Raw genomic sequence first — 12,525 nt, 5'->3', positions numbered from 1 at the left:
GCTTCTTTACAGGGGTTATCAGGTAAAAGAAAAACAGCTCACTTCCAAAAACAGCACCACATCTGTCCTCAAGTTGTAGGTCATATTACAACTTGGCTCCATTCGCTTTAGAGGAACTGAGCTGCAATACCACTACCAACCTGAAAACAGGTGTGGTGTATTTTGAAGACATCAGCTCTGTTTGTATAACCTGGAAAACCCCTCAAACATTATCATTGGCTACAAGTCAGTTTGTAGTTGCAAATGCTGAAGTATTTTTAGCAGTAGTGCAAGGTACTGCAGCATTGTTCAGCTACCTTAAAGGACAATGTTGCAGTACTTTGCAGTACAGTGTTTACATGCATGAACAGGCTTGTAGTCTATTTAAATAAAAATAAAAAATGGCTGAAATGCCATGGCCTCTTCATACAGTTGATTGGTAGGGGGTGTCAGGAGTCAATCCCTGCTGATTTAAAAGGGTTATCCAGGAATAAAAAAAACAGAGCTAATTTCTTTCAAAAATAACTCCACGTCTGTCCCCAGGTTGTGTGTGGTATTACAACTTGGCTCAATTCACTTCAATGGAACTGAGCTGCAAAACCACATCCAACCTGGAGACAGACAAGGAGCGGGTTGTTGTTTTTTTAAAGAAATTAGCTGTTTTTCTATTCCTGAATAACCCCTTTAATATTGATGGCCTATCCAAGGATAAACCAATGAGTTGTTATAAATAATATATATGTACACACATGATGAATAGCCTTACAGCATTATTGGCCAATCTTAAGGAAAGACCTTCAATATTAGATAAGCAGGAGTCAGACTATCAGCACCCCTAACAATCAACTATTTGAAGGGTCCACGACAGTACTGCAAATGCTGCAGCTTCTTTCTGTACATATAGTAACGGTGGTGTGAGGAACTTAAGTGGTGCCCCGTTTACTTGAGTGGGACAAAGCTACAGTACTTTGCACCACCATTACTAAATTTATTGCGATGCATAACAAGAACTGGAAAACACTGAGGATGGGCTTTCGCACAGTACAGTCTGTACTTTCATGGCTACTACTTGCAAATGCCATAGTATTTTTAGCAGTGGTGCAGGGTACTGCAGCATTGTCATTGTCCAACTTTAATGGAACACTGCAGAACCTTGCACAGTGTTTGCATGCATAAACAGGCTTGCAGTCAATGTTAATAGTGAAGAAGCTGTCGCTAGGCTTAGTTTCTTATGTAATATTTAAAGTAAACTGACACAGATTTTAATGTGATGCATCACTGGCAAATTAACAGTTAACAAGAAGAGAGGGCACAGTGATACTAACCTGAGCAATGTTGGCTTGAGATGCCAGTCGTATCATAATATCCAGTTTCTCCAGTTTCACATAAATTGGATCATTGTATTTGACAAAGAACACCTTAATCTCTTGCTTCAGGATCTCTGGTCTGGTAAAGCGACACAAAGATGAGAATTAAACTCAATCCATACAATTTTACTATGCTGTATAGAAATGCCCTCCCATGGTCCCTAAAGAGGACCTGTCACCTCTATGGAAATATCTACTTCCAGAAATACTTGCAATCCCTCTAAAGTTATAATTCAGTAGTTTATTTTCCTATAATTGTAAGTTGTTTTTTTCTTTCTTGTTCCTCCTGAACACATATGAGTAAAGTGACAACTAGGTGATATCAATCATCTTGTCAATTGGGGGGGGGGGGGGGGGGGGGTTTGGGGGAGTAAAATATATTTTTCAGTATGTTGGTTGTACATAACTTACACAAAAGATTTTCAGAAAACAATGGAGGTAAATTATGTAGAAGAAGAGTGATGCCGTTGTCTATAGCAACAAGACAATCTTATTTTTTTAAAAGAAAAATGAAAGAAGTGATATTGGTTGCCATGGGCAACTGCTCCACTTTTCCTCTACACAGGTTTTTATAATTCTCCCTAAGTGTGTCCATATCGTTCAATGTGTGCATGTGTCTGTGGCCATGTAAGCAATGTATAAATAAATGCATACCATTTCTTAAAGGAAAACGGTCACCTGTTTACCCGTACTATAACTGGATACACCAGGTTATAGTGCGGGTGAACAGGAGACCGATGCGGTGTCCCGGACTACTATACCAACCTGCAGTCCGGAGCCCCGATCCCCCGTAGGTCCCCCTCTTCCAGCGCTGACTTCCGCTTTGAGGCGAGCCCGCCGGCTGGATTGAAATATTCATAATCACTGGTCACGTGATCGCTTGTGCCTACTGAGCGGCGCTCACCTGACCGGCGCTTATGAATATTTAAATCGAGCCAGCGGGCCCGCCTCAAAGCGGAAGTCAGCGCTGGAAGAGGGGGACCTTTGGGGAATCGGGGCTCCGGAAAGCAGGTAGGTATAGCAGTCCGAGACCCAGCATCGGTCTCCTGTTCACCCTCACTATAACCCGCAGTATCCGGTTATAGTGCTGGTAAACGGGTGACCTTTTTCTTTTAAGGATAACAGTAAAGCATTATAGATGTGTCTGGTAAAGGGACAACTTTTTTTTCCTAAGCCTATCATTCTGTAGGAAATTTTACTAATGAAAAGCAGCCAAGTAACATATGAATACGGTGATATCATTCAGCTGCTTTAGCTGCTTTCCAACAGGATCGGGTGATTTGGCTATTAAAAAAAAAAAAAAAAAAAAAAAAAAGAAATCCACCACTTTTTGAACACTTCTTTGGAGTGCCGTTGTGTATCTACATTATATATATATATATATATATATAGCCAAAAGGAGTCGACGACATCATAAACAGAAAACACTCAGTTTCTGGTGTTTTTTTTCCCTGCAATGTGTTACTTACCTTTTCTGGACAATAAGGTTGATATTTCTTAAAGCCACATACTGGACTTCAGGCTCCCCAGAAAGCAGGGTAACCAAAGGAGGTGCCAGCTTCTTCAGAAGCATGGTGTAGTAATCAGAGTCCTTAGGTAGCAATTCTAGGAACTTCATCAAGACTTTGACAGCAGACAGAACTACTGCAGAGTTGGCATGAGACAGGCGTGGAGTGACTCGTTCACAGATGCTGAATAACCAAAAAATATTATTTAAAAAAAATCAACACACTGAGAAACCAGAGACATCCAAGAAAGAGTCATATACAATGTATACAATGTACTGCTCACCTTTGTGCCTCCCTCTCATCCTTGGGATTGTAGTTAGAAAGACAATCCAAAATGAAGATTTGGCCCCATTCGGTGCATTCATTCAGCGCAGTCAACAGTTTGTTGATGTTTTGTGGGTTCAGGTCAAGAAGGTTACTATTAGGATGGGACTCGCTAATTTCAGACAGTGCAGCCACAGCATTTGCTACCACCTGGATAGGGAAACAAAAAATAAGTATTCAACATAGAGAGAAAAATCTATTTAACCCCTTCAGGACCAAGCCCATTTTGGCCTAAAGGACCAGAGCGTTTTTTGCACATCTGACCACTGTCACTTTAAACATTAATAACTCTGGAATGCTTTTAGTTATCATTCTGATTCCGAGAATGTTTTTTCGTGACATATTCTACTTTAACATGGTGGTAAATTTTTGTGGTAACTTGCATCCTTTCCTTGTGAAAAATCCTAAAATTTGATGAAAAATTTGAAAATTTAGCATTTTTCTAATTTTGAAGCTCTCTGCTTGTAAGGAAAATGTATATTACAAATAAAAAAAATTTTTATTCACATATACAATATGTCTTCTTTATGTCTGCATCATAAAAGTGACAAGTTTTTACTTTTGGAAGACACCAGAGGGCTTCAAAGTTGAGCAGCAATTTTCCAATTTTTCACAAAATTTTCAAACTCACTATTTTTCAGGGACCAGTTCAGGTTTGAAGTGGATTTGAAGGGCCTTCATATTAGAAATACCCCACAAAAGACCCCATTATAAAAACTGCACCCCCCAAAGTATTCAAAATGACATTCAGTCATCATTTTAACCCTTTAGGTGTTTCACAGGAATAGAAGCAAAGTGAAGGAGAAAATTCACAATCTTAATTTTTTACACTCGCATGTTCTTGTAGACCCAATTTTTGAATTTTTACAAGGGGTAAAAGGAGAAAATGTATACTTATATTTGTAGCCCGATTTCTCTCCAGTAAGGACATACCTCATATGTCTATGTAAAGTGTTCGGTGGGCGCAGTAGAGGGCTCAGAAGGGAAAGAGCGATAAGGGGATTTTGGAGAGTACGTTTTTCTGAAATGGTTTTTGGGGGGCATGTTGCATTTAGGAAGCCCCTATGGTGCCAGAACAGCAAAAAACCCTCACATGGCATACCATTTTGGAAACTAGACCCCTTGAGGAACATAACAAGGAATAAAGTGAGCCTTAATACCCCACAGGTGTTTCACGACTTTTGCATATGTAAAAAAAAAATTTTTTTTTCACTAAAATGTGTGTTTCCCCCCAAATTTCACATTTTTCCAAGGGTTAATAGCAGGAAATACCCCCCAATATTTGTAACCCCTTCTCTTCTGAGTATGGAGGTACCCCATAAGTTGACTTGAAGTGCACTACGGGCGAACTACAATGCTCAGAAGAGAAGGAGTCATATTTGGCTTTTTGAGAGCAAATTTTGCTCGGGGGGCATGTCGCATTTAGGAAGCCCCTATGGTGCCAGAACAGCAAAAAAAAACACATGGCATACCATTTTGGAAACTAGACCCCTTGAGGAATGTAATAAGGAATAAAGTGAGCCTTATTACCCCACAGGTGTTTCACGACTTTTGCATATGTAAAAAAAAAAAATTTTTTTCCACTAAAATGTTTGTTTCCCCCCAAATTTCACATTTTTGCAAGGGTTAATAGCAGAAAATACCCCCCAAAATTTGTAACCCCATCTCTTCTGAGTATGGAGGTACCCCATAAGTTGACCTGAAGTGCACTATGGGCGAACTACAATGCTCAGAAGAGAAGGAGTCATATTTGGCTTTTTAAGAGCAAATTTGGCTCGGGGAGCATGTCGCATTTAGGAAGCCCCTAAGGTGCCAGAACAGCAAAAAAAAAAAACATATGGCATACCATTTTGGAAACTAGACCCCTTGAGGAACGTAACAAGGGGTACAGTGAGCATTTGCCCCCCACTGGTGTCTGACAGATCTTTGGAACAGTGGGCTGTACAAGTTTTCATTTTCACGGACCACTGTTCCAAAGATCCGTCAGACACCTGTGGGGGGTAAATTCTCACTGCACCCCTCATTACATTCCGTGAGGGGTGTCGTTTCCGAAATGGGGTCACATGTGGGGTTTTGTTTTTTTTGTATTTGTCAAAACCGCTGTAACAATCAGCCACCACTGTGCAAATCACCTCAAATGTACATGGTGCGCTCTCCCTTCTGGGCCTTGTTGTGCGCCCCAGAGCACTTTGCGCTCACATATGGGGTATCTCTGTAGTCGGGAGAAATTGCGTTACAAATTTTGGGGGGCTTTTTTCCCTTTTACCTCTTGTGAAAATGTAAAGTATAGGGCAACATCAGCATGTTAGTGTAAAAAATTTAATTTTTTTACACTAACATTCTGGTGTAGACCCCCAACTTTTCCAAGCCCCCCAAACCTTGTAACGCAATTTCTCCCAAGTACAGCGATACCCCATATGTGGCCCTAAACTGTTGCCCTGAAATACGACAGGGCTCCAAAGTGAGAGCGCCGTGCGCATTTGAGGCCTAAATTAGGGATTTGCATAGGGGTGGACATAGGGGTATTCTACGCCAGTGATTCCCAAACAGGGTGCCTCCAGCTGTTGCAAAACTCCCAGCATGCGTGGACAGTCAACGGCTGTCCGGCAATACTGGGAGTTGTTGTTTTTCAACAGCTGGAGGCTCTGCTTTGGAAACAGTGGTGTACCGGACGTTCTTATTGGGGGAGGGGGGCTGTGTAGGGGTATGTGTATATGTAGTGTTTTTAACTTTTTATTTTATTTTGTGTTAGTGTAGTGTAGTGTTTTTAGGGTACAGTCACATGGGCGGGGGATTACAGCGAGTTTCCCAGCGCAAAATTTGCTGCATCTCAAGATGCGAGAAACCCACTGTAAAAGCCTTGCCCATGTGAATGTACCCTGTACATTCACGGGGGGGGGGGGGGGGGGTGCACCAGCTGTTGCACAACTCCCAGCATGCATGGTCTGTTAGTGCATGCTGGGAGTTATAGTTTTGCAACAGCTGGAGGCACACAGGTTAGGAAACACTGAGTTAGAAACAATGTTTCCCAACCAGTGTGTCTCCAGTTGTTGCAAAACTACAACTCCCAGCATGCCCAGACAGCTGAAGGGCATGCTGGGAGTTGTAGTTCGGCAACATCTGAAGGGCCAGATGTTGCTGAACTAAAACTCCCAGCATGCCTGGACAGTCAGTGCATACTGGGAGTTGTAGTTTTGCAACAGCTGGAAGAGCACAGATTGGAGACCATTATACAATGGTCTCCAAACTGGGGCCCTCCAGATGTTGCAAAACTACAACTCCCAGCATGCATGGTCTGTTAGTGCATGCTGGGAGTTATAGTTTTGCAACAGCTGGAGGCACACAGGTTAGGAAACACTGAGTTAGAAACAATGTTTCCCAACCAGTGTGTCTCCAGTTGTTGCAAAACTACAACTCCCAGCATGCCCAGACAGCTGAAGGGCATGCTGGGAGTTGTAGTTTGTCAACATCTGAAGGGCCAGATGTTGCTGAACTAAAACTCCCAGCATGCCTGGACAGTCAGTGCATGCTGGGAGTTGTAGTTTTGCAACAGCTGGAAGAGCACAGATTGGAGATCATTATACAATGGTCTCCAAACTGGGGCCCTCCAGATGTTGCAAAACTACAACTCCCAGCATGCCCAGACAGCCAAAGGCTGTCTAGGCATGCTGGGAGTTGTAGTTTTCAGACTTCTAGAAGCAGCAGTGAAGATCTTCACTGCTGCCTCTGAGGACTACATACTTACCTGCCGGTCCCGTCGCTGCTCGTCCACGTGGCCGGTCCTGCCACTGCTCCTCGGTCCCGCCGCTGCTCCAGGTAAGGCCGCCGGTCCCCTGGTGTTCCCCCCCCTATGCTGCAGGTCCCCGCGAGCCCCTGCAGCCATCGTCCCCCGTTCTGCCCGACTTCCAGGGGCGGGCAGTGCGGGAGATCTGAACTTTCACCCCAGATCACTGTGATTGGTCCACAGGGACCAATCACAGTGATCGCTGACCAGGACCATCAATGGATGGTCCTGGGGGGTGAAGCAGAAGTTGTCCCCTGCTGGAAACAGCGGGACTTCTGCCAGTTAACCCTTGCGATGCTGCGCATCGCCGGCTTAACTGAATGGCATATATAAACGCCGGGATGCGCGAACGCACTGCACAACCCGGCGTTTATATATGCCATTCTGCGGGAAGGGGTTAAACAAAATAAAATCAGCACCGTAAATAACAAACCTAAACATTATGCAAACCTAGACCAGAACATATAAGAGGAACTTCCACAACAGCATAAGAAGCAATATGTAAAGCTTCTTTAGATCATCCGATGATCAGAGGACAATGTCAGCCAAGGTCATATGGGGAGAAATAACTGATCAATAACAAAGTCAAATACAGTAGCACCTAGGGCTGGGCGGTATAACGGTTCATACCGAATACCGAATTTTTTGGGCTGCAGGATATGAATTTTCCCCCATACCGCAATACCGGTTTGGCCCCTCCCCCTCGGGAATGAATTATCAGCCCAGCGCTGTCCCCACATCGGGCAACTAATCCTATGTTACCCGCCAATGCTGTTCTGCCCCCCCCCCCCCCCAATTAATGATCATCCCAGCGGGGTACTACTCACATATGTCAAGCACTGCCCTCCTCCTCTTTGTTGGGGGCCGCCAGGCGCTGGAACTCTATACTGTACGCCAGTGGTCTCCAACCTGCAGGCTTCCAGATGTTGCAAAACTCCAACTCCCAGCATGCCCGGACAGCTGGGAGTTGTAGTTTTGCAACAGCTGGAGGTCCGCAGGTTTGAGACCACTGCTGTCCGCTGTATCCCTATGCCCGGGCTGCAAAAGATAAAAAAAATAAACAGCACTGGCGGCAGAACAGCGCTGGTGGGTCCCATGATTTGGGGGGGGTGAAAATACCGTTACATACCGTGGAACCGCCTATAATGGCTATGCCTCATTGTCGTCTTAGCAACTGTTTTACCGTGATTGCAGCAATCACTAATGCCAGTATACTGTAGTGTCTGTAGAATAAAGTGCAGGCATCTGTTTAGTGTGAATAGAGTCAAAGTTTAATTAGGAATTCAAAGGAGAGGCCCATTATAAAGCCATCAGTTATACTTCATAGGATGACTTCTACACTCAAGTGTCTCATATTGATAGATCTGCAGTCAAAGCTTGGACGCAGCTATCTCACAAAACAGAATTTTTCAGAAGAGCGTCTGAGAAGGATAGCAATGTTTATGTCTGCAGACTACAGAGTGACAAATGAAAAGACACATTAACTAAGCAGTGCGACCGCTGATTTGGGACACTACATGCTTATAAACTCAATTACATGCATTTGCCATATCTTGGGGCTTTAAACATATTTCGCAGAATTCGCTGTATTTCCCTTGTAGTTTCATCCTGTCTGATGTACAAACGATGACTTGACAGGAGGCTATTTCAAGAAAGACTGTTCAGGTAAAAGGACGATGCCATTTACATTAACCTCTTAAGGACGCAGCCCATTTTGGCCTTGAGGACACAGGAAATTTAAATTTTTGTTTTTTCCTCCTCACCTTCTAAGAGCCATACTTCTTATTTTCCATGCAAAGAACCATATGAGGGCTTGTGTTTTGTGTGACTAATTGTACTTTATAATTGTAATTTTACCACAAAAAGTACAACGCTGTAAAAAAATATATTTGTGGTGGGAAATAGATAAAACCGGGGGAGAGGGTGGTTTTAAAGCAGTGCACTTTATGGTAAAACTGACATGTTTTCTTTATTTTGTGGGTTAATATGATTTAAAGGGGTAGTCCAGTGGTGAAAAACTTATCCCCTATCCTAAGGATAGGGGATAAGTTTGAGATTGCGGGGGGTCCGACCGCTGGGGCCCCCTGCGATCTCTCTGTACAGGGGCCAGGCTCTCCGGCCAGATAGCGGGTGTCGACCCCCGCACGAAGCAGCGGCCGACACGCCCCCTCAATACATCACTATGGCAGAGCCGGAGATTGCCGAAGGAAGCGCTTCGGCTCTGCCATAGAGATGTATTGAGGGAGCGTGTCGGCCGCCGCTTCGTGCGGAGGTCAACACCCGCTATCTGGCCGGAGAGCCTGGCCCCCGTACAGAGAGATCGCAGGGGGCCCCAGCGGTCGGACCCCCCGCCAACTCAAACTTATCCCCATCTCCTTAGGATAGGGGATAAGTTGTTCACCACTGGACTACTCCTTTAAATCATACCCACGGTTACATGCTTTTCTGTTATTGTACGCTTGTATTAAAAAAAAAAAAAAAAAGGCAGACTTTTCTTTCAACAACAAACATGTTCTAAAATGTCCTTATTCTGACCACCTATAAAACTTTTCTATTTTTTTTTTTTTTTATAAACGGGGCTGTATGACGGCTCATTTTTTTGCAACATGTTCTTTAGTGTTTACCAGCACTAATTTTGCATATCTATGACTTTCTGACCAAAAATCGGCAATTTTGGACTGTTTTTTTGGATGGATTTCTTTAACATTTACAACATTTGTCGTTCAGGATTATTACCATTATATTTTAATCATTCAGACATTTACACGCGCAGTAATACCAAATAGGTTTATTTTTACGCTTTTTTTTTATTTGTAAAATTGAAAAAGGGGGACATTTTATTGGGGGAGGGGCTTTTTAACATTAATGAAAATGTTTTAGTCCTACAAAGAGACTAGGCATAGCACTTATCAGTGTTATCTTCATTCTTCTTCTCTGGTCTGTCAGAAGGCAGACAACAGGCGAAGATCACAGGAGCCAATCACGGAGCTGGTAAGTGAAGCCCCAGCTGTCATCGCGACTAATCGGGCCCCTGCGATTGTGCCCCCCCCCCCTAATGTTTCAAATTCCGTGATCAACAATATTCAGGAATCACAATAATCTGAAGGGTTAACGGCAGGCATCAGGGTGATCCCGGATGTTCGGCATTACTGGCTGATCATAGTACGCCAAGTACCAGACAGCCAGGGTGTCCTGCGTCCTTTTAGGGGTTAAAGAATCTTACACATCCTGTAAATACTGTACTTAACTTTTGTGCCCAGTGCTCACCAGCTGGAAGGAAACATTTTTTTATACTGTTAGTTTGGTTTCAGCGAATGCTTCATGACGGCACTATGGCAATAGGATGCTGACTAGAAGGACAAGAACCAGAGGTTTAAAAAGGTCCCTTCCGTACACCATCCCAGTGCTTTCCAAATTTCTAAATAGGGGGGACTATAAATCCTTCACAAGTTTTAGGGAGGGAAATATGATGTGCTGTCATAAAGGATTGTTGGAAACCAAATTAACTGTAAGCCTATATGCCCAGGAGTAAGGCAGTAAGGAGAAGTCTCATTACATCTGGGATAATAAAAGGACCCTTATGAAGAAGGATTGGCCTATCTGCAATGGGAAGAGGAGAAGATATTGCCATGGACTCTAGAAGAGGATAACAGTTCCTCATTGACCAGAGGACAGCCACTAGAGTCCAATTTGATTTTCCTAATCCGATCTTCCTCAAAATTGCTGGAATAAAATTAAACGGGAAAAACATGCTAAAGATCAATCCAAATCTGAGCTAGCACATCTTTCCCTGTAGGATAATCTCTCCGGTTGAGCGAGAAGAAGAGAATAGACTTCTTGTTCTTGTTTATGGTAATATGAGTCCTTCAATTCTAAGGAGCACATTCATTGGAATTTATGGAACAATGAACTTCATCTACTCCATCTTGAAATGTTGATAAATAATACACTGATACAGATTTTCAGGACTGTTAACAGTCCCATTCGGTTTCCTAATAGAGAAAGTTTTGAATAGTGTCTCAAACCCCATTGTTGCAGGGGGACCAGAATTATTGAACCCAAGGACAATAAGGTCCTGGGCATCACTCTATAGTTGAGACTATGTTAGCGACCTGAGATTTGATCTCACTGAATTATCTGATGGACCAAGGGGTTTGTTGTTAGTGATATGCCATAACTTTATAGAAGGAAGAACCTCTCTAACCTTAAAGAGTGTGTCAGAGCTTGTAGAAAACACAGAAAGGACCTTTTTATGTAAAAAGAATATTGCCTCCATAGCAGAGATACTTTCATTATCTAGGCCAGCTCTGTGCAACACATTGTTTTCATACTGCCCTGGGTTGTGGGTGGGATTACCCATGTAAGAGCTACAAGACATTGATAACCTTTCCTTTCTCATCGACACAGCATGGCTGTCCCCTTGTTACCGAGTATAACATTGTGAGGTAATAACCCCCGGTCTTCAGAGACATGCTCTGATACAAAAACACTAATTCAGTGCCCCGATGCTGACAACGCCAAATCTGCTGCCCAGTATGTGAAACAAGACCCACACCCCAGGGACAGGGAAGAAAAGAGAGAGAGCCAAGTAACAGTAAAGATAAGAGGCATGAGAGCTTGTGGTCCCATTTTCCAGGAGGGGGAGGACTGACAAACTGTTTCAAATTCAGTGTTAGGCTTGGTTCACATCACGTTTTTGCAATACAGTTCCCGTATACAGTTTCAATTTGAAAACTGTAGGGAACCGTATTGAAAACCGTATACATTGACTGTCCATTGATGCATTCAGATGCATCCAGTTGAGTCCACTTTGCATCTTGTACGGTTTTGTCAGTTTTTTCCCGTACCCAGAACCATAGCCTACCACATTTTTTTGGTCTGGGCGTAAAACCATATTGAAACTGTATATTTAAAAAAATTTTTTTTTTTTTTTTAACATGGGAGTCAATGGGAACCGTATAGAACCGTATGTGCGTACAGGTTCCATCTGGTTTGCACAATACGGTTTTTGACTTTGCACGTGCACAGTGCACGACGAAAGTCTTTTCTTCTTGGATTTTCAATCAAACAAGTGAAACTTTATTCATAATGGAGTGAAAAGTAAAAAACATATACTTTTTTTTCTTAAAAAACGGATGCAACCGGACATAATTTTTCAAACCGTATACGTGTTAAAATTTGTACACACGCTTTGATACAGTTTAGTTCGGTTTTGAGGAATCTGTTTTTCATCAAGAACCTGATACGTGAACTGTATTGCAAAAACGTGGTGTGAACCCAGCCTTACCTGTGGACAATTTTTTTGAAAATAGCACAAATATAGTGTACAACTATGCACCAAACAGCTTGTGTCATTTCACATAAAGCTGTACAACGAATAGCACCATTTATACATGACATACTTCAATACTGATAGATGGTAACAAAAAAGATTTGGTGACAAAAAGATTTTCAATGATAGTATTATGACAGCAATGCGCACAATGCTCCGTGTACATTAAGTCGCTAACATGGCAGTAACCACTGTGTGGTACTACACACCCGTGCTAACCTAGAGGTGTTT

General features: G+C 42.9%; 1 protein-coding gene across 2 annotated transcripts in view; it reads right to left on the bottom strand.

The window, feature by feature from the left end:
* The window catches only part of AP2B1 (adaptor related protein complex 2 subunit beta 1), a 94,150-nt gene that overhangs the window by 47,209 nt on the left and 34,416 nt on the right, over positions 1-12,525 (bottom strand). For both annotated transcript variants that reach the window (XM_056556729.1, XM_056556730.1), the window contains exons 6-8: positions 3,138-3,328; positions 2,816-3,037; positions 1,305-1,425 (exon numbers count right to left, since the gene is read on the bottom strand). In XM_056556729.1, coding sequence (XP_056412704.1) covers positions 1,305-1,425; positions 2,816-3,037; positions 3,138-3,328 — 534 coding nt within the window. The remainder of the gene's footprint in view (positions 1-1,304; positions 1,426-2,815; positions 3,038-3,137; positions 3,329-12,525) is intronic.

The sequence above is a fragment of the Hyla sarda genome, chromosome 2 (genome assembly GCF_029499605.1).
Source record: "Hyla sarda isolate aHylSar1 chromosome 2, aHylSar1.hap1, whole genome shotgun sequence".
Lineage (NCBI taxonomy): Eukaryota > Metazoa > Chordata > Amphibia > Anura > Hylidae > Hyla > Hyla sarda.
Note: the sequence above shows the minus strand (reverse complement) of the source record. Positions and strands in the feature narration are given on the sequence as shown.